Source organism: Aulonocara stuartgranti, assembly GCF_965226115.1.
Source record: "Aulonocara stuartgranti genome assembly, chromosome: 3".
NCBI classification, from domain to species: Eukaryota; Metazoa; Chordata; class Actinopteri; order Cichliformes; family Cichlidae; genus Aulonocara; species Aulonocara stuartgranti.
Window position 1 is genome coordinate 40,194,596 of NC_138941.1, and position 21,871 is coordinate 40,216,466.

General features: G+C 37.8%; 2 protein-coding genes and 1 long non-coding RNA gene across 3 annotated transcripts in view; 1 reads left to right on the plus strand and 2 right to left on the minus strand.

The window, feature by feature from the left end:
* Positions 1-21,871, minus strand: part of LOC309703223 (basement membrane-specific heparan sulfate proteoglycan core protein-like) — a 176,628-nt gene that overhangs the window by 68,360 nt on the left and 86,397 nt on the right. The window contains exon 12 of the mRNA XM_082527940.1: positions 21,155-21,448. Coding sequence (XP_082384066.1) covers positions 21,155-21,448 — 294 coding nt within the window. The remainder of the gene's footprint in view (positions 1-21,154; positions 21,449-21,871) is intronic.
* LOC309703249 (uncharacterized protein) lies at positions 3,751-13,845 on the minus strand. Its single transcript, XM_082527985.1, has 11 exons — positions 13,597-13,845; positions 11,692-11,811; positions 11,517-11,532; positions 11,348-11,439; positions 11,070-11,120; positions 10,283-10,298; positions 9,601-9,692; positions 9,179-9,226; positions 8,995-9,057; positions 7,294-7,333; positions 3,751-7,185 (listed from the first exon to the last, which is right to left on the minus strand). Exons 1-10 carry the CDS (start codon positions 13,703-13,705, stop codon positions 7,308-7,310), a joined length of 633 nt encoding a protein of 210 aa, XP_082384111.1. The 5' UTR covers positions 13,706-13,845; the 3' UTR covers positions 3,751-7,185; positions 7,294-7,307.
* LOC309703260 lies at positions 16,405-21,144 on the plus strand. The gene is made up of 3 exons (XR_014275836.1): positions 16,405-18,027; positions 19,428-19,601; positions 19,745-21,144. It is a non-coding gene; the product is annotated as an uncharacterized lncRNA (long non-coding RNA).

Here is a 21,871-nt window from a genome sequence, read left to right on the forward strand (position 1 = left end):
TCTTCTTATTTGATGCAGAACACCTGATTGTTCTGTAAACAGTTTTAAATGGTTATATAAAAAACGTCTGAGCCTTGGCTGCATTTTTAGGTAAATAGTACCATATAACTTTGTTTTTTGCAAAACTTGTGCATATTTTTTAAAAACGTACAATTTGTATTTGCATTTCAAGTTATGAAAATGATTCGTTAAACATGCTTTTGGTTTTTACTAGACATGGCACGATACCACTTTTTTATGTCCGATACTGATACCGATATCATAAATTTGGATATCTGCCGATACCGATATGAATCCGATATAGTGTTTTTTGATCAACAAAACTGTTTTTTAAATATCTTGCTGCATTTTGTATAAGTTCATACTCAAGTTTAAAACAACAACTACACTAAAGCTATTCTGTTATACCTGTATGCAAAAAAAAACATTTCATAGTTCAGCAATACTGATCAATCTAATAAACTTAGACCTACACCATCCTCCCTATTCTGGTATTTTAAAGAGTACTTAGCATAAATATTAAGCAACCTAACTAATAGGGTTCCAACTCCCAGCAACAACAAAAATAAATAAATAAAAAATAGGGAACCACCCCTCACGCTCCACCTCATGATGCTTAATCGACGTAATCAACCTTAATTTGATGCAGTGTGAAAAAAAATGCACAGAAATCAATTATTTTTCAAGAAATATTAAATAGATTCAACATCTTTCTTCAACAAAATTGCAGACTGCACAGATGGTACCTTCCCAAAGGAAAAAGTACTATAGCTTACTAGGGTATATATATTAGACTTAATAGTTACTATATACAGTAATTGACTTCTATTCATTTTACATCAAATTAAAACTTTGGGTGTCAGATAATTATTCATTAAAAGCTAGACATTTTAAATGAGAATAAGAAAGAAAAGTATGTCTTTGTGCCCCCTTTTCCCTGTTAATGCCCTATCGGCCCCCCTGGCTAAACTTTGCTAGATCCGCCCCTGCACAGTTACCAGCCGTCAGCTACGTAGAAAAAGATCCTCGAGTAGAAAGTAATATTAAATACATTCTAACAACAGCTGATCAAGCTTAAACGTGCTGCTGTTGTTCAGCCGCTGGTTTCCTCTTTCTGGTGCAAAGTGGGCCAAAAGCAAACTAGAGACACGGACTCGCGACAGAAAAGCCAATCAGCTGATCGTTAAGCAGTTTCATGATTGAAGTAGCAGCAGGAGAGGCAGTCGCTTGTTAAGCTTAACGCAGGAATGCTTTACAAACATTCAGAGATGGACTTACACACTTGCTTTACTTCTCTCGGGATAACTTTGTCGGAGATGAAATGCCGGGTTGCTAGCGAAGCTCCAAATGCTATCCAGACCACCGACAGGTCCCGCATGCCACAGCCGCTCTATCACGTGATGCATACTGCTCCGACGTGCTAACGTTCTGAGGTGAGTTACGGCGTGTTGCAAGTTTTGTGAGGTGCTTTCGTGATATTTAATGGATCGGATTACATTTTTTATTTTTCTCCGATATCCGATCCAGTAATTTAGGTCAGTATCGGACCGATACCGATACGTAATATCGGATCGGTCCATCTCTAGTTTTTACAGTCAAAAATATCACTTTGTCTGAATTTAGATAAATTGTGCTGATACATTATATCAAAATGGGTAAATAACAGATTGGCAAGATAAACAGTTTTTAAAGGTGAAATATAGAGGCCAAATCAAAAGTAGTCAAAAACGGCCAGTTATACCCTGGACCCTAGAGGGTTAAAGGCTAAAAGCAAAGTTGTCACCAAGTACTGTTTATATTTGTGTGTATTGCTGCAGCTTTTTTAAGTATTAACTTGGTGCCTTTGGGTGAAATAATGGTAATATGACTGATCCATATACTCACAAAGAATAGCCACTTGTTTCTGTGCTACCAAAGTTCCCCGGCTTTCATTCAAAATGTGTTTATCGTCAGCACCGACACATTAAACTACTTAAACATTATAAATGTCTTTAAGCTCACACTGAGGCCTGTGGGGCACAATCAGCCACTGAGACAGTACACATGTGTATTTGTACATGAATATTTCATACTTTAAGAGTGCCTGTTTATTTAAGGGAGATGAACAAAGTACATTGGAATTGTACATAATAATATCATAGATGATAAATTAAGTAGATTTTAAGTAGATGCTTGTGCATTCTTAAAGTCTCATATGTTGAATTGAACCATGTGATCTGTTCAAAGCCTCCCAGTCAGTGCTGTTCTCCATGCCTGTCTGACTGTACATGATGTTATCAGCACAAACACTTTAAAGGTGATCATTTAGGACTTCAGCAATAATACAGACAGCAATGTAGTTAGCAACAAAACAGTTAGTTTTATTGGGAATTAACTTAAAAAACAAACAAACATCAGTCTCCTATTTTCTATCACACAGGAAAGAAGCATCAATATCTGATAAGGCGTATTTATTTATTTTATTTTATTTGGGGGGGGGGGGGGGGGTTTCAACAGGAGAAGAATATCTCTAACAAGTTGATTTGTTCACATCTTAATTTTTAAGTGAAATGTGCATGTTGAGTTTATACACCATGTATATAAGGCGACCGTCCTTTTGCAGTATTTTTGTGTGCTGCGTTTTTCTGTCTTAACAAAAGGGGAACAAATGTGTCTAAGTTCACCCAGGATGATTTGTTTTAATTTTCACATGGTCTTACTGAGGTAATGCGAAAAGACTATGTGCACCTTAGCATATGCTACTTCCGGTGGCACCCAAAATGCACACAGATGGAAGCAAAAGGTGAACTTAAATACAGCTTTAATGCTGGACGACAAAACAGAAAACTGGCTGAAGTAAAATACAAAATAAACTTACACAGGCAGACAGAACACACAACATGAATGAGGGCAGATCGCAGCACTTTTGGACTTTTGCAAATATGTAATGTCCTGATAAATCGAGCAGATATTTGAAGTTTACACAGCTACATTCTCGACTGAAAATATCTTAAACATTTATTTTGTGACCAAGAAAGAGTAATATTAAAACAAAGTAGCTGCCGCCATTGTTGGAAACTAGAATTGGCCGCGCTATGAATTCTGGGTTAGGTTGGGCCACAAAGAATACACCCGACCCATCCTTCCAATCTAGGGAAAAGGACACATTTGGAGGAGTCTTCGAGGTTGGACAGTCTTCGTTGCGTTGCTGTAACGTTATCGACCTACAAATGCAGCCTGCAAAGGATGCAGCCCCTGAATTTGGACACATCAATGATACTGGAGACGGCTTCTTCTTGTTTTTGTGTTGAACACTAGCTGACCTGATCGTGACTAGTCAACGAATCGTGGCAACCCCAGTTGTTATTATTGGATGACTCTACACAGGTTTAGCTGAGATGTCGGTGACAGAAAGTGATTATAGGGTTGTAGCTTACACCGTCCCGATCATTGTGTTCTTATTTCTTAGAGCAAAAGAAGTGTCAGTCTGGACAAATGAACAGAAAAACTAAACAGAGGCAGATTCTGTTGGCATTGATATTTTTTATATTGTCATTTGTGCTAAAATATATAAATATATAATCATCGCCTTTATGTGTCCTAATATGGCTATAATTATGAAGAAGAAGCCAGACAGTCAGAGGATTTATTTTCAACCTTCTACTATTTCCTTTATCTGTGTCTGTGCTGACAAAATGTGCTTTCTTTATTTAGAGTGCAGCTTAGTCCAGAGATGAGCTATGTTATACATTATTGTATTGTATTGTTGTATTGTATCTTTATTTGTTTCAGACATATAAAACAAAAAACAATATATACACACTACATATATTTTCATTTACAGATACGAATATATATGTAGATATACACACACACACACACGTATGTGTTCAGATAAACAAAAAATATATAATGAAATAAAACAAAATCGTCTGACATAATGTAACAATGTTTGGTCTGAAAAGGAGTAGGAAGAAGTATGAACATACTTATTAATTCCTACCCCTGCTCAACATCTTATTGATCCCACATAATTCACCTAATTCCCATCATCACATACTCCACACGATACACGAGGAGAACCTATATAAACTTGGCTACCGTGATTGATATAATTTGGTATTTTTATACATACAATGGGTGATCATCTTTATCGGTATCATATTCTTCCAAAATCAGTTTTCGAAGTATTTTCATGAACTTACCAATTCCTGAGCATTGCTGTAGATCTATCGTAAAACTATTCCACAGTTTTACCCCATAAATAGTGACACAAAAGGTTTTAACCTTTGACCGTGCTTTAAGAATCCTTAGATTCAATTTCCCCCTCAATTCATAGTCTCCTTCTCTGTCATAGAACATCCTCTGTATATTTCCTGGTAACATATTGTATCTGGCCTTGTACATAATTTTTGCAGTTTTATATTTTATAAGATCCATAAACTTCAGTATTTTTAATTTCAAAAACATGATGTTAGTATGGTCTCTAAATCCTGCTTTATTAATCATCCTGATTGCTTTTTTTTGAATTTTACATATTGGTTGAAGTGCAGTTTTATATGTGTTTCCCCAAATTTCCACACAGTATTCCAAATATGGCAATATAAGTGAACAATAAAGTACCCGGAGTGATTTGGAAGGCAAAAAATATTTAACTTTACTTAGTACGGAGATGCTTCTTGACAGTTTGGCTTGTATATGCTTTATGTGAGGTTTCCAGCAGATTTTGTTATCTATTATCACACCCAGAAATTTTGTATCCGAAACTTGCTCTATTTCAACATTGTTTACTAATAATTTTGCTCCTGCATCTTTTTTACAATTTCCGAATAACATAAATGTAGTTTTTTCCAAATTTAATGATAGCTTATTTCTATCAAACCATGTTTTCAGTTTAATCATTTCTTGTGTGACAATTTCCAAAAGCTGATGTAAGTTCTCTCCAGCACAAAAAATATTTGTATCATCTGCAAATAGAATAAACTGTAGTATATCTGATGTTCTGCATATATCATTGATATAGAGGATAAACAGCTTTGGTCCCAATACTGACCCCTGCGGAACTCCACAAACAATGTCCATACACTCTGATTGATATTCCCCAATTTTCACAAATTGCTGCCTGTCTCTCAAATAACTCTTTACCCATTCTAACACCACTCCTCTAATGCCGTAGTACTCCAGTTTATCAAGTAATATGTCATGATTAATTGTGTCAAAAGCTTTTTTTAGGTCAATGAATACACTAACTATACATTGTCTTTTATCTATATTGTTGGTGATATTTTCGATCAGTTCCATTAATGCCAATGATGTTGATCTATTTGATCTGAAACCATACTGACTATCCGTTATTATTTTGTGTTTATCTATAAATTTGTCAAGTCTATTACTATTACTATTACTACATTAGGAAAGCACCATGTTCTGTTTCTTTTCAAGTGCAAGACTTCACACCTTTAAATGTTTGTTTGAGACATGACTTATTACAAGTTCCTGTTTTTATAGTTTAGCAAGGTGCTTGTTTCTGCTTTTCTGCATACCTCATACACACGGTTTAAGGTCATTGAAAGGTCGCATGTCTATGTATGGTATAGCTGGAAACACATACACGCACACATGCAGTCTGAGCAGAAGAAAAGCTGCTCTGGAAACATGAGCAACAGTTTGACAGGTGAACAGAAAGATGGTGAAGCTCAGCAAACACGAAGCAATTTGATACCAGAACAAAAGAGAAATGTCTCCCAAGAACAGCAACGACTTCACAGTTTAAAGAAGAGCGATGATTCATAACCATCAAAGAGCAACTCAGAGGATAAACAGAAGAAAAGTGATTTGATTGGAGAGGAGAGTGATTCTCAGAGACGGTCACTGAACAGGAGTCGTGACGACTTTCAGGACGCCTCACTGACATTAATTGATGCAGATGATGATTTGGACTGTGACTAACCCAAAGATAACAGTTATATTTGTTACCATTTATGATATTTTGACTCTAAATGATGTCTTTTTTTATTATCGTAAAGCATTTCTAAAACCAGTAACACTGAGATTTTATCCACTTCTGTCTGTAGTTTTGTGTCATGATCACAAGTCTGTGAAAACAAAGTGAGTGTAATCTCTAAGAGTTCAAACTTAAGTGCAAATTAAAATATTTTCATGAAAATAAAACCATCAGAAATGTTTACATGAACCAAATCACAAAAACTGGAAGATGGAGGATGGAAAACATGTAAAACAATCAGGTACTGAGCAGAATTAAAGTGTGGAAATGTCACATCAGGTGTTCAGCATTAAAGGGGACATGAAACACTACATGTATAAATGCTGATGTACATCATGGAGGCCAGCTCTCAAAAACTGACACAGATGTAACTCTGACTGTGAAGCTTAATTTAAGAAATAAGTGCTTAGAGTTATAAAAAGATGTTCAGCGCCATCTTCTGTCAGTACAGAGCATCACATCACCAGGTCGGTTTGTTTCAGTCAAAAGACTCACATCAGTTTATGTTAAGTAACTAATAGCAGAACCAATAACTCAGTGAAAATAAGGACACTTAAACTAAACATCAGTTTAATGGGGTCACTGTTGTGCTGCTGTCAGCTGCAACAATGAGTTTTATGTTAAAACGGAGGACATACTGTCTGCTTTCACCGTCTGTCTCTTTAGCAGTAAGAGGTTCTGCGCTGTTTGGTTAGCTGCACTGACACAGGAAAATCCAGCTGTTAGCTGTAATGTTCAGGTCTGTGAAGCACTTTATGAACGAGGACTTCATGAAGGAGAGTCTGTTTGACATGTTTTGTGAACTTTAAGTTCTTATTTCTTAAATCCAGTTTCACAGACAGTTACATCTGAGTCAGTGTTTGAGAGCAGGGCTCTAAGATGTAAATTATCGTTCATACATGTGGTGTTTTTTAACGTCCACTATAAAGGACAAATGTAATTTCATGCATTTGAACCTGTTTTACATACAAGAACATGTTTGAGTAAATATTTAACTATTTTTCACGTAGAACCACTTAACAGTGTCCCAGCTGTAGATCTTCTGTCGTGAGCTGAGAGAAGAAGTGTTTCTATAATCTGCTGCAGAGGACTGTGGAAATGTTTGCTGCATAAATCAGCAGCTACAAACACTGAGAACCTGCCTGGATATCAGCATAAGGACGTGTGTGAGGGGTCACTGGCTGCCCCTGTGTCTGTCCCACCTGTGTTGGAGAACAATAAGGTTTATTATAAAAGCATTGTCTCCCCTTGATGCAACGTGAAGTTCTGTTTTGTGTTTGAGTCTTTGCAGGTGTGTAATGTTACTGTACCTTATTGGATTTGTTTAGAAGGCGGAGACAGACTCTGTATCTGTGTGGACGAGGAAATCATCTGGTTTTACTTTCATGTAAACATCTGGCCTCAGACACATAACTTATCATTTGTAATTTGTTCTGTGTTGTAAAGATGATTTTTTTTTTTTTGCAAAACATGTGAAGCTGAAACACTTCTCTATCTTCTTCTGTATCAGTAAAAAATCATTAAGACCTCACCTGGGATACTTGAAACAATGGTGTGTTTTGTACGGTGATGCTGTTACTCGACTAAATCAAACTGACAGTGACTTGAAAAAGTATCATACCCTTTGAACGTTTATACATTTTGTCACCTTACAAACGCCAACTTAAATGTTTTTACGGGGATAGACCAACACAAATAGTGCAGAACTGTGAAGTGGTATGAAAATGATACATGGTTTTCAAAATTTTAAGCAAATAAAACTCTGAAAAGTGTGGCATGCATTTGTTTTCAACCCACCTTCGTCAATACTTTGTAGAGACACTGCTCGCTGCATTTACAGCTGCAAGTCTTTCGGGGTTTGTCTTTACCAGCTTTGCACATCTACAGACTGAAATGTTTGCCAATTATTTGTTGCAAAATGGCTCAAGCTCAGCCAGACTGTGAACAGCAATTTTTCAAGTCTTGCCACAGATGCTCAGTGGGATTTAGGTCTGGACTTTGACTGAGCCATTCTAACACAAGACTATTCTTTGATCTAAACCAGGGGTCGGCTGGTGTCCTGAAGGTTTTAGAGATCACCCTGGTTTGCAGTTGTAGCATGCTTTTTCCATTTTTGGATGATGGATTGAACAATACTCCTTGAGATGTTCAAAGCTTGGGATATTTTTTTATTATCTAACCCTGCTTTAAACTTATCTCCAACTTTATCCCTGACCTGTCTGGTGAGTTCCTTGGTCTTCATGATGCTGTTTGTTCACTAATGTTCTCTAACAAACCACTGAGGCCTCCACAGAGCAGCTAAATAGGTGACTTCTGAAGGTAAATGAATGCACTGGATTTTAATGAGGGATATCAGAGTACAGGTGGCTGAAAACAAATGCACGCCACACCTTTCAGATTTTTACTTTTTAAAACCATGTATCATTTTCATACCACTTCACAATTATGTGCTACGTTGTGTTGGTCTATCACAGAAAATCTCAGTTTAAAAAAGGTGTCAAAATGTGTAGAAGTTCAACAGGTATGAATACTTAAGCTCATGCTTTGTTCAGTTTGATCAGAAATATCCAAGTGACGAGTTTAATGTTGAAGGAAGTGATCAGAGTAAAATACAGCTTTATTATCCACTTAGCTTTGGTTCAGACTAATAATTGGTTCTTAGTGCAGTGGCACTTTGATATCACTGTAATGTGTTGTCATGCTAATAATGCCAGTAATAGATTACTTTGGCTTGCACAGCAAATGTGTAGCTTACAAAGAATGATGAATAAATGTTTTTATTCTTCATTTGTTTGGTGTTTAACTGTTTTCCCATCTCACTAAATACACAGATTTAAAAAGGTGAAAAGAACAAAATAATAAATTTGAATAAATGTCTGTTTCCTAACATGAGAAAAATGCCACCAGACCTAACTTATATTAATAAGTCCACCCAAAATGAATTTCATACTAATTAAAAAAACTTTCCAAACCAGGTTTTCTTTTTATAAAATTAACTTTGGTGTACTCACTCTTAGTTCTAAGATCTTTAAACTCAATAAGAGAGGAGGTGATGTCATCGTATTCATCTGAACCTGAAATGTTCATATTTTTATTTACAGGATTGTTAAAACATATAACATGAAATTAGATTCATTAAATTAAAAATAAGTTTAATCTCTAATTGTTCTGTGCTTTTCAGCACATATACTGTACCATTTCTGTTTTTCACTTGTGTGACTGATTCATAGACGTCAGCAGTACCTAAAGAAAAACAAGCCAGGCTCACATTAATCATTTTATTACAGTTACACTAAAGATCAGAGCAAACACAGAAACACTGTGTGAGTCAAAACCAGGACTGTAAGATCTTTAAATGTTATTTAAAAAACTGCTGAACACAAACTGAACCTGATAAATGTTCGTGTTAATGGAGGTTTAATAAAAGTCAGTATCCATCCATTCGCTTCTGCTTATCTGCCAGTCTGTCGCAGGGCTCACACACAGGGACAGACAACCATTCGTGCTCACATTCACTCCCACATTCACACCTATGGGCAATTTAGATTGATCAATTAGCCTTTCCCCACTAAAAGTCAATATAAATAATGATGATAAAGATCGGTTTAAATACTGACCATGTTGAAGAGAGCCGTACACATGAGTTTCATCCTGGTTGACTCCATGATTTGTGGAGGAGCCCGGACTGTGACTCTCACACTGGATCGACCTAAAACAGGAAATAAACACAATTGTCATGGTCCTCGGTCTTTTGACCCAACGGTTTGTGTTTTTCATTATTATGATATTGTGTTTGTTCTGATTGTGTACTGGGGTTTAGACTTTTTAGTTCCTAGAGTTTGGTTTCTGTGTTCCCTCTGTTTAGTGTCTGTACTGTGTCTCTGTGCATTTCCTGTTTTATTGTGAAGATCCATGTCTTCTGTTAGTGTGTTCACTTTATGTTTTTCCCTGTCTCGTCAGTTCAATTTGGTTCAGCTGTGTCTGCCTCCTGTTTGCTATTCCACGTTTCCCTCTGTATGGATTTATAGTGTGTGTCCTCGTGTGTTTGTTGCTGGTTCGTCTGTGTTCTTTCCCTGCATCATTCTGTGTCGTCCCCAGTGTCTCCCTGCATCACCATTTTGCCTTTGCTGTTTCTGTTTGTTTCACCTCTTTATGAATAAAACTCATTTGCATCTCAGCTGCCTGCATCTTAGGTCCTAATTCTCAGCCTCCACTCATCTGCCACGGCAGACCTGACAACAATAAACTCAAAAGTAACTGATGTTTGTTTAAAATAATAATAAAAAGTATTTTACCAACCTGGTGAAGCAGGAATCTGTAAGATAAGATAAGAATACTTTATTAATCTCAGAGGAAACTAAGTGGTCACAGTGGCTAAAAGACAGTAAGAACAGTAACTGACTAAACTAAATAATATAATATATCACAAAGTATGAATAATAATGCACACCACAAAAAGTAGAGAATTTCAATTCTGTTGTACCAGCTGCAAATGGCAGCATTTCATCGTGCAGTCGATTGATGTTAGTAGCAGCAGGTATAGAGTATTGCACACTGAGATATTTACAGACACCAGTGTGTGCATGTGTGCTTTCACATGATGATGAATGTTGTAGAGTCTGACAGCAGCTGGAAGGAAAGATCTCCTAAATCTCTCCTTCACACTGTGGGTGCAGCAGCCTGTCACTGCAGGAGCTGCTCAGTGCTGTCAGAGTGACCTGCGTGGGGTGGGAGGTGTTATCTAACAGGGGTGACAGCTGAGCCACCATCCTGTCACTGACTGCCTCCACTGGGTCATGAGGACGTCCCAGAACAGAGCTGGTCTTCTTCATCAGACTGTTCAGATTCTTTCAATTACAATTATTATGTTTAATTGTTTCACTGAGATTTTGTGTCATCAGATCAGAATGAATGTTTGAATATTTAAAGTGAATGTAGTAAATAATCTCTGTAAAACTATCTAATAGTGAAATGTTCATATTTTATTTACAGGTTTGTAAAAACATATCACATGAAATTAGTTTCATTCAATCAAAAACAAGTTTCATGTCTAACTGCTCTGTGATTTTCAGCACATATACTGTACCATTTCTGTTGTTTGTCACTTGTGTGACTGATTCATAGACGTCAGCAGTACCTAAAGAAAAAACAAGCCAGGCTCACATTAATCATTTTATTACAGTTACACTAAAGATCAGAGCAAACACAGAAACACTGTGTGAGTCAAAACCAGGACTGTAAGATCTTTAAATGTTATTTAAAAAACTTGTGAACACAAACTGAACCTGATAAATGTTTGTGTTAATGGAGGCTTAATAAAAGTAAATATTAATAATGATAATCAAGATCAGTTTAAATACTGACCATGTTGAAGAGAGTCGTACACGTGAGTTTCATTCTGGTTGACTCCATGATTTGTGGAGGAGCCCAGACTGTGACTCTCAGACTGGATCGACCTAAAACAGGAAAAACACAATAAACTCAAAAGTAACTGATGTTGGTTTAAAATAATAACAAAAAGTATTTTACCAACCTGGTGAAGCAGGAATCTGTGAAAGAGACAAATGTTATTACACATGTTTGTCATGTATAAATTGTTCCACTGATATTTAGTGTCATGAGATCAGAATACATGTATATGTGTGAATAATTAAAGTGTATGTAGTAAATAAACTCTCTAATACAGCATGAAAAGAAGAGGCTCTTACACTTGGACTGTCTGCAGCGATACAACAAGAGCAGGAGAATAATAATGAGAGAGACTCCACAAACCAGTCCAACCATCAACCACACAGGAGATGAAGAGCTGTCAGCTCCTGACACAGTTACTGCAACAACAAATAATAATTAATTATTAATAAAGTGTAAAAGAAGAACTCTGAGAGCACAAATCTCTGCTAAGGCAGCTCACTCTGTTGACAGCATTTACTTTCAAAGAAAACAGTATTGTATTTTCAGTGTATTTTTTTTTTTATTTGTACTGTGAGAAGTTTGTAGTTCAGCAAAAATAAGTCCAAAGGCAGATTTTTTCAACATGACAAGAAAGGGCGATAAGAAATGTAAAAGTGAGGTCAGAGGTCAAACAAATGATATTTTAAATCTTTATACATTACTTTCTATATGTTGACAACACCTTTGTAAGAATCATAGTTTCTGTGTCATAAGGATTTTTTTTAGTCATAAAGTTGACCTTGAAGACCTCGGTGGCTGTAAGCCAAATGTTAATGGATAGTTAACATGACTGCAGCTCGTCAGTGAGGTAACCAGGCAGGTCTGCTGGGATCCTTTCTAGGAAAATAAGATTTTTATGCTAACAGATTTTCCCCTTGTTTCAGTTTCTTCCTGCTTCAAGATTCATTTTCATGCCATCATTCACCTCCAGTCAGACGCCTGCCACCTTGGATCATTACCCCCCTATTCACCACCACTGCTGCCCCCTCGGAGCCTCTTCCTCACTTGCCTGCCTGCCCATCGTTCAGCAGTTTCCTTGGGCCTCTGCGTTATCCTTTACTCCCACCTAGTCTGGACTCAAATAAGGCATAGTTGCAGTCACTTTATGAACACTCTCTGTCTTGTCACATTCCCTCAGATTTCCTGCCCTAACTGCTCTCTCCTCTCCCACAGATCTGTCGCCCTCACGCTGTTATGTCCGCTCCTCTGGCCTGTCTCTCTCACCTCAGTTAAGATGTTTTTGTAGGACTCACTCATTAAGTTTAGGTTCATTTATGTTTTGTTCTTGTTGACTGAGTCGAAGTTTGCAATCTGTTGTGTTAAATGAATTATCCTTTGTGTGAATAAAGAAAATTCCACTGATTACATCCTCTGCTTTTTTCACCTGAGTCCCACACTTGAGACCTGAAACTCACCGATATTAAACCTGACAATATATTACATAATAGTTTTATAAAAGTTCTTACAAACTTTTCCTTTTGGAGATCTTAGCCTGGTTTTAATGACTGGATAGAAGTTTGAACAAGTGACAACATTTAAGGTTCATCATGTGGATCATTCGTGTAGTCACCATTTGCATTTTTCGAAGGCTGAGGGTCCATGGAGTAAATAAATGCATCATATTACTATTTTATATGGCGATTGTTGAATCTGCTATTCGTGATATCACTACAAACTTTCTGTCAAGCTCAGATCCCAAATTCAAAATTTGATTAAGAGGACTGGAAATATAGTTGGGATGCTCCCTTCATCCTCCCTGCAGGAGTCAAATTATTAACAGTGACATAATTTAATGGTTATACTTGAAATTGTAAACATTTGTATGTTTGTCTTATTTTGCATCACGTGTTTGCCTGAATTTTTCTGAATGGAGACAATAAAAGTTCATTTAATCTGATGACCGAGATGTTGAGCTTTGTAGAGTTTTATTCTGACACAGATCATATAAAATTACTGTCTGCAAATTTTTACAAATGTAATTATGAAAAAATAGAATGAAATGAGACCAACAAATTAGAATATTTTGATGCTTTTCTGTCTAAAATTGTCAGAATTTTTTTTTTTTGCCACATAGAATTACTTCACATACAGCAAAGCTGAGACAAATGTTCATGTGACGTCTAAATGATTCAGATCCAAGAAGTAAATGTATAATAACATACTCTGTACAGTGATGTTGACTGCACTGCTGAACTCTCCCGATCCAGACTCACACCAGTACACTCCAGTATCTGACTTTGATGTGTGGATGTCACATGTGGATCCAGTCATTCTCCTACAGTCAGAGAGTCGGCCGTCCTCAGAGAACTTCCTCACTCTCCACTCAGTGAAGTTTCCCTCACAGGTCAGTGAGACAGAGTCAGAGGTGAAGTGTTGCACTCTGTCAGGACTCACTGTGAGAGACGCTGCTGAATGAACATCTGGAAACAACATGCAGTGAAGAGACAAAGCTCACAGATGTTAGGATTCAAAATATCACAGTGAAAATATTTGTTTGTTTGAAGCTTTTGTTTTGAAAATCAAATTTAATAGTTCAATATGATAAAGTGTTTGTTTGGTGAGACAACACTGAGTCTGACAACAAGCCCTGAATCACACAGACAGTCAAATCAATGGAAAACAAAGGAGCCGAATACTGACATGTTTAAGATGATCTAACCCACATGCTTTATCTGCTGGCAGCTCATGTAGAGCTTGGTACACGTCATGTGACATCATGAGCTTTGAGTCATCACTCTCAGCATCATCCACCTGATACAGATCACTCTGAACACACTTCAGTCATTTGCTGTAATGTTTCTGTCATAATTCTGTGATATTGTCTGTTTCACAGATTCCTTCTACAGTGAGATATTTTGCAGCAGCAGGACCAAAACTAAAAACCTTTGAAGTATATTTTAAATGAACAATAACAGCAGCTGTTATTTGTGACGTCTTCTTCTAGCGTCCATCTGTAGTCAGTGTTTCTCTTGTATTTGTCAGAGCTGTTAACCTGCCTGCTGACATCTTTGTTTCTTTATTAACTATATTTGACTTTTTTATCTGAACACCTACCTGAGCACTAAACAAAGAGTCTTAACTGTGTAAATCCTGTCTGTGCACTAAGTAAAAATAATCAGTACAAACAGAAACATGAGTTTAAATATCAAAACATTTAAAATCTCATAGATGTCTTTTGTTTTTCATGTTATCTCATTAAATAAAAACTGAAAAATAAGAAAAGGAAAGTAAGAAATTCAGTTTGGTTTGATCACAGAGAGAAAGGAAAATATTCAGTTCTTCTTTTGGGGAGTTTTAATGTACACAGGCATAAATGGTTGTCATGGAGATGAGATTTTAACGGTCTAAATGTTGTTGAATAAAAATGATGACCTAACATGAGCTCATTGAAAGGACAGAGAGAAACAAACTGACCTGCAGACCAGACAAACTTTGGTTGACTGTGATCAGTGTGATACTCTGGGTCTCCTCTTCCAGCTCTGCACACATATCCTGCTGTGTGTGTCTGTCCATGAATGATGTAGGAGTCCTGTGCAGTCCCACTGCCATCAGGTAGCAGCTCATAACTGGAGGATTTATAGTTGAATGTTTTCAGATCAGGAACAGCTTTATACCAGTAGAAGCTCCATCCTGCAGACGGATGTTCAACCTCACAGTTCAGAGTTACTGAGGCTCCAGGACTCAGCCATGATGGAGACACAGTGAGGACAGGACGGGGTTTATCTGTTCAACAAAGATTTTCTCTCAGTGAACGTGTAGTACAGTCTCTGAACAGTGAGCTCAGTTCATACAAAGAATAATAATCTCAGTCTATATGAACAGAAACACATTTTACAAAGTGTTCAAACAGCTTAAAGAAAATATGACAGCAAGCAGGAGAAACCTGAGTGAGGGGAAGAGATTCAACAGCAGAGCAAGTTATAAACAGATGCATTTTTACTTCCAGTCTTTCACAGTGATGGTGTCCAACTTCAGTCCTGGTGGATAAAATCTGTTTGATGGAGTTTGAATGAGGATTTGGTGAGTCACAGTTGGTTTTCTTTGGTGTCAGTTAGCATGCTATGTTCTTGTGTTCTTTACTAAATCTGATGTGGAAGCCTCTGATAGCTAAGATGAGACCTAGTAAGGTTGTTTTATATTCTTTTGCTGTGGAAGCTGACATTTCCTGTCAATGTGCACAGATGTCTTTAGGCCACATTAATAAGCACGCTGCCATTACAGGGAGCAGTTTGGATGTGATTTCCAGCTGAACTGTTAGGAATGCTGGAATAAGACCTCAGTGTTTATGTTGCACAACAGGCCAGGTTAATTAGCCGAGTGCAGATCTTGGCGTTGAAACCTGATACTGCTGAACCTTAATGATCCACCTCTAGGAGATCTGAACTTCCACTGAAATCTTCTGTTCCTAATAATAATGTATACTTTATTGATCCCCATGGGGAAACTCCTCTCTGCATTTAACCCATTCACTCAGTGAAGCAGTTAGCAGCCACTGGGCGCCCGGGGAGCAGTGTGTAGGGATGGTACCTTGCTCAGGGGTAGCTCAGGGTAGCCGTTCAGTGGATTAGAACCCCCGACCTTAAGACCTTAACAAAACCCCTGGATTCCTGCTGGATCAACTCATATTCCAGAGAAACTGACTCACACTTCTAAACTGTGACACGACTCCACCATAAACTCTGTTACTGCGACACACAGAGGATTTAATCCAAGAACTGATTCCACACCAGACTGTGACTGTGAAAGGTTTCTCTGTAAATCTGTGGACAGCTGATTTTGTGCTTTCAGTGTTGTAATTCCATTCGTTGTGTTGGTGTTGTACTGGTAACTCACTGTGTTACTGATTATTCCTAAACAGCCACTCTGCAGGTCTAGTGAGTAAACTGAGTCGGCTCATATTGATCAGAGTTTGAAGAGCAGCTGAAAGAAAGCTGGTTAACCCTGAAGGCGCTAACACAGGTTAACTTGTAGTTAACACATATAAGAGTCAAACTAACTTGAACTGGACAGAGAGAGAGACATTTATTTATATTATTGTTTTACTTTTATTTATTTTACTCTGGTTTTTGGATGCATAAATTAATGTAAACTGGAAACTGTTTGTATATTTCCATGCCTTCTGTTTCCCAAAAACAAGTTCAAAGTTCACCCTGATCTGTGGTCTGTTATTTTAGGGCAGCTAGGTATAAACTGCTGGTGTGAACAAAGACTCTGGTCCTAGTTATCTGTAAATGTCTATGAAACCCATGGTTATTTTTATTGTAAATGGTATTTTTTTTAAGTTTTACTTTTTGTTAAGTTTAAGTTTTCCTATGTACCTTGAATGCACCGCAGCGCTACGCTGTGCATTATATGTGCTCCATATTGTCTGGAGCAAGGTACATCTCTCTGTATATTGCACTGTGTTTAATGGGTAAAAGAGCTCCATGAAACTTTGTTTTGAGCAGTGATTTTGTTTTGTAGATGCACAAAGCTGTTGTGGAACTTTCAATCCTGTTGAGCTACAGAGTTAATGTATTGTGTGAAGAATATCCTGGTGAGTCTCGAATTATGCAAATTGAATTGTGATACACAGTCCGGTTTCAAAGTTATAAAATCGGTCAGGATATGATGTTTTGTTGGAAATGTGATTGCAGAAGCTGTTAAGGATTTCTTAGCTGTGTTAGCCCTGTGAGAAGTATGCTAGCATACCCACATGTGCTCCCTGGGCTAATGCGCTTGTATGAGACACTTTTCATGGTTCACTTGATTTGCACTAAAATGTATAACATTGTTATTGGCCAGTAAGAACTGTATAGATGTATGATATGTAAAGACACTTCGAGGAATTTGATTTTACTTTTTAAAATTTGTACAAATGGGATACAGGGAAGATTAGTCGGTAGAAATATGTGCTTTATTACAAGAGAAGTGATTGCTCCGCAGATTTGTGTGCAGGCTGTTTTTTAAAGAAAAAAAAACAGCCTGCAGCAGATCTTTTTGGTAGAAATCTGCTACAAGGACCGAGCGGTGCCATCTAAGGACTAGGGATGGGTACCGGTATCGGTTCTGACATAAACAGTAGTAATCAGACCGAAAAGCAGCGCACATTTCGGTGCTTTATTTTGGTGCTTTTTATTCGTGAGATGTCATACACTTTGGACTCTAGCCAATCATTTTTCCTTTCCAAAGATAGAAGGCGGGCCCAGGTACGTATGTTCTTTTAGAGCAGAGCTACAGATTAAAAATGCCCAAGGCAAAGCAGTCAAAAGTCTGGCTGTACTTCACAGCAAAATATGCAAACTCAGCAGCCTGCAACAAGTGCTTTAAGCTGATACTGTGATACTGTGCAAAGGAGGTAACACCTCGAATCTGATGAAACACCTGGCAAAGCATAGCGTTTTTTTAAAAGCCAAGAAATGCACCGTATTTGATAGCTTGCTGCAAGACCTCACACCGAGCAGCACATCTACTGCGGGTGTGGTGCCTGTTATCTGACCCGGAGCTAGCAACATCCCCCAAGAACCCGAAGAGGAGAGTCCTGGCCCCTAGCCCTGCCAGGGTAGCAGAAATGATGACGGATGATGATGGCAGCAGCAGCCGTTCTTCTCTGGGTGAGTAGCTTAGCCGTATAGTGACGCATGACAGCCACGAGAAGCCGACGGGTAAAGAGTAGGGGTGCAACGATACACAAAATTCACGGTTCGGTTCGGTTCGATACTTTGGTGTCACGGTTCGATATTTTTTCGATACAAAAACAAATGTTCATGCCTTTTTAATTTGTCATTTATTAAAATTATAAATATATATTTTAACTCAAAAGTACAGTTTTTAAATTTAACCCTAACCCTTGTGCGTGTTTTTTATTTTGACAGCGAATGCGCACCTGCGGACCACTTATGTGCAGCCCTGGTTATTTAGCTCGTCATATTGCAGCCACAGAAATTCTTTTGTCCATGAAACCATAAAGCTGCACTTTCTTTTTGCCTTATAGTCTGATTTGTAATAACTTTTCCGTTTTGCGGTAAGCTTTTCTTTGGCTGTCACTTCTTCACCCTGACCTGTCTTATTTGGCTCAGCAGAACTAAAATATATATCCTGCTGCTTTTACACACACACTCACATAAGCTCAGCGATTCTCTGCGCGATCAACCTCTCACATGTTTAAGCTGCGGGAGATTTCACTTGTCATGTTTGCGTAGTAAGCTAACGATTAATAAGACGATGTCAGAGGAATTGGTGCACAAATTATCATCACTCACCAATCAGTGCTGTCACTCTCTATACACAGTTCGCACGATTGCAAAGTGAAAGCAAAAAAACAAGCGCAAATTCAAACGTGATTTCAATATGTCACATATTGACAGTGGCTCACCGATGCCAATGACATAATTACCCAGCTACATTTCCGAAAGAATGCAAAAGCATTGACATATATTTTTCCTTCCTACAATAGCCCGACGGGCAGGGCAGAGATAGATTTTGGTAGCCCGACTGGAAAAATCGCTAGCCCCAGGACGTCGGGCTAGCGATATTGCAAGCCCTGTATCTGATTGAGGAATCACTCATCTTTGGAAAAGAGAGTTTATTACAGAGAAATGTCTCTTTCCAAAATAAAAGCTATACTATACGCTTCTTCTGGGCTATATTCTCAGCAGCATATTAAACATATCAGGTCCCCATAAGGAGAATCCTGTGCTAACGGCTGTCTAAATGACTCGGGTAAAGTTTGTAGCATGCATGCTTGTTGTTTTTGTCTTTGCACTAGGATGATGTCAGCGTAAATGTGCAGTCATATTCGTTGTGTTCCCACTAGTGCTTTCAGGTTCGACAGTGCAGCCTAGGCGGAGTAGTCGAACACAGATTCACTGAGCGCTCAACACAGACAGCATCGTCAGAAGGAAAGTTGATAAAATAAATTACAAATGTTGTATTGTTCGATACATATGCGTACCGAACCGAAAGCACTGTATCGAACGGTTCAATATCAATACGAATATCGTTGCACCCCTAGTAAAGAGATAGTTTTTTTATCGGATTACGTCGTGGAAGAGAAATTGTTCAAGCCATGTTTCCGATGCAACAAAGAGGCGACAGATGGCCTGGATTGCAGCCATTCGAAGACCAAATATAACGTCCAGGAACACTTCAGCTCACATGTTAGTCTGCTCCAAGCATTTCCACAAAGGTAGGTCTTCTGTTGTAATTTATCATAACATAATTGTTGATGTAGGTTACAAATAAGTCTTTTATTGATTTGAATTGAATTCGTTGCACTATGCTGCTTTGTTCACTGTGGCTTTGCGGGCCAATGTTTGTTGTGTTTTGTAGGAAAACCAACCTACAAAATGCAGGAATGCGATCCAGACTGGGCACCCTCTATCAACCTGGTCATACCGAGTTTAAAGCTGCTACCACAGCGAGATTTGATCGGTTAAGAGAGAGAGCGATATCAAAACAGCCACGAAACGTCCCGCATATATGTGCCCAAGGGTTGTATTGAAGCAATCAAGTGATGAATAACTGTTTTCCAGTATGTTGTGTTTTTTTTTTTTTGCATTGTTGATTTGTTTGTCAGCGAAGCAGCTAATAAAGCATGATGGAATACAATTTTGCATCTTTCTTGTAAGATTCTATAATAGAATGAAACAATAATGCCAGTTATAAATAAAGACAATAAATTGAATGAATTACGAAAAACTCATTTTTTTTCTATCAGATCCGAAAATGTTGTGTAATACTACAACCTGAAACGACAAATAGTTTGCGTTTGCCTGTACAGGAGATAGAGGAAAATAATTTAACAACAGCTGTGAAATGGAATAGTCCAAATCACCAAAGTAAACTGGACCTGGGCTTGTTGCACGGATCTGAAGTTAATAAACATCCTGTGAGTGTATGCACTAAAACTTAGGACCATATAATAATAAAATGTGCGTGATGAAAGTTGGGCAGCACGCTAACGTCCTTACTCCACTCTGTATGCTCGTATGGGTCTGACCCTTTTACTCCTTTGATTTTTTCCTCGTCCTTTTTTTTTTTGCCTTTTCGTCAAGTCTGTCTTTGTACGGACCTGCCGTGTTGTCCGTCGTTTTGTACATAACTGTTTTTGGGGCAAATAAAATGCAAGTAGGGATTAAAACCGCAGAATTAATGATTACCGGTGCTGGAAATACTAGTGCTTGATGCAGTGTTTTGATTTTGTTGCCACGGGTACCCACAAAGCAATGCGTGAAAGTCACGTGGTCTGTCAATCTCTATAAAATGAGGCCATATTGTTGTCTGCAGTTCAGAGTTCATTAAGTGAAAAAGATGCAGTGTGTGTTTCTGATGAGAGCAGACTCTTTAACTAAAGCCTCTAAGATTCATTTAAAAGAGGTAACATGTTAAAAACAACTGAAGTAACTGCATCATATGTTGGTGAAACAGGTAAAAAATAAAAATAAGACAAATGCAGAAGAGAAAATATTGGATGTTACTGTTGTTCTTAGTGGATGTGTTGGAGCAGCTGAAACAGGTTCAGCATTTGTTCTGCACTTCATGTATTAGAGCTGCACAGCAGAGAGGTTACTCTGATATGTTTTGTTCTCTTCACTGTGAATAAAAAGCTGCTTTTTACAGTTTTTTGTTATCAGAATAAAAGAAAAATATTTTACTTAACAGCACAAAAGAAACCGCTACAAAGCTGCAAAACAAGTGATTTCACTTATTTTGATAGCAGATGATGTGGATGAAACTTACTTAATACAGTCAGTCTGATGATGTCACTCCACTCTGTTAACAAATAGTCCCTTCTGCCCCGGCAGCTGTATCCTTCACCATCAGATTCAGTAACTGTGATTGTGTATTCACTGGATGTTTCAGGTATGTTTTTCTGGCCTCGTCTCCATTCATACGTCCACTGAGCTCCTTCACCTCCCTGAATCTCACATCTGACAGTGACTGTCTCACCGCTGTATATCACACTGCTGTATATCACACTGCTGTATATCTGAGTCCAGGATGGCTGCAGGGTCACAGTGGGCTTAGTGGGAGCTGTTCACATAAGAATGATCCAGTTAGAAGAAGAGAAACATAAAAACATGGCTTTTTATAACATAAGAGGAGAGTGACTGCAAAACAGCTGATTCACAGACAAACAGTTTAAACTTTAAAACAAAGTCACATCATAACAATTTCAAACTGTAAAACAACATTCCACTAATGCATCTGTTCTACACTGGAGGTTCTTCTAGCTGTCGTATCATTAAAGATATTATGACACTCATGAACACCTTTATTTTTCATTAATTAAAATAACTGAATGCCATTAACAACAATTACAGGAAAGAATCTAAGTGGAACCTGTAATGTAGCAGAACAGTCTCTAATAAAATGAGGTTATATTGTAGCCAAACCTGAAATGTCGAGGAATTAATGTAAAAATGCTAAAAACAAAGGAAGTAACTGATCTGCAGT

Bases quoted from the DNA above. Each gene is read 5' to 3' on its own strand.
- LOC309703249 (XM_082527985.1), bottom strand. From the start codon at position 13,705: ATGACTGGATCCACATGTGACATCCACACATCAAAGTCAGATACTGGA. The intron at 9,058-9,178 runs GTACAGTATATG...TGAACATTTCAG, and splicing joins ACAAGTGAAAAACAGAAATG to GTTCAGATGAATACGATGAC. The intron at 7,334-8,994 runs GTGAGTACACCA...TCGTCCACACAG, and splicing joins TAAAGATCTTAGAACTAAGA to ATACAGAGTCTGTCTCCGCC.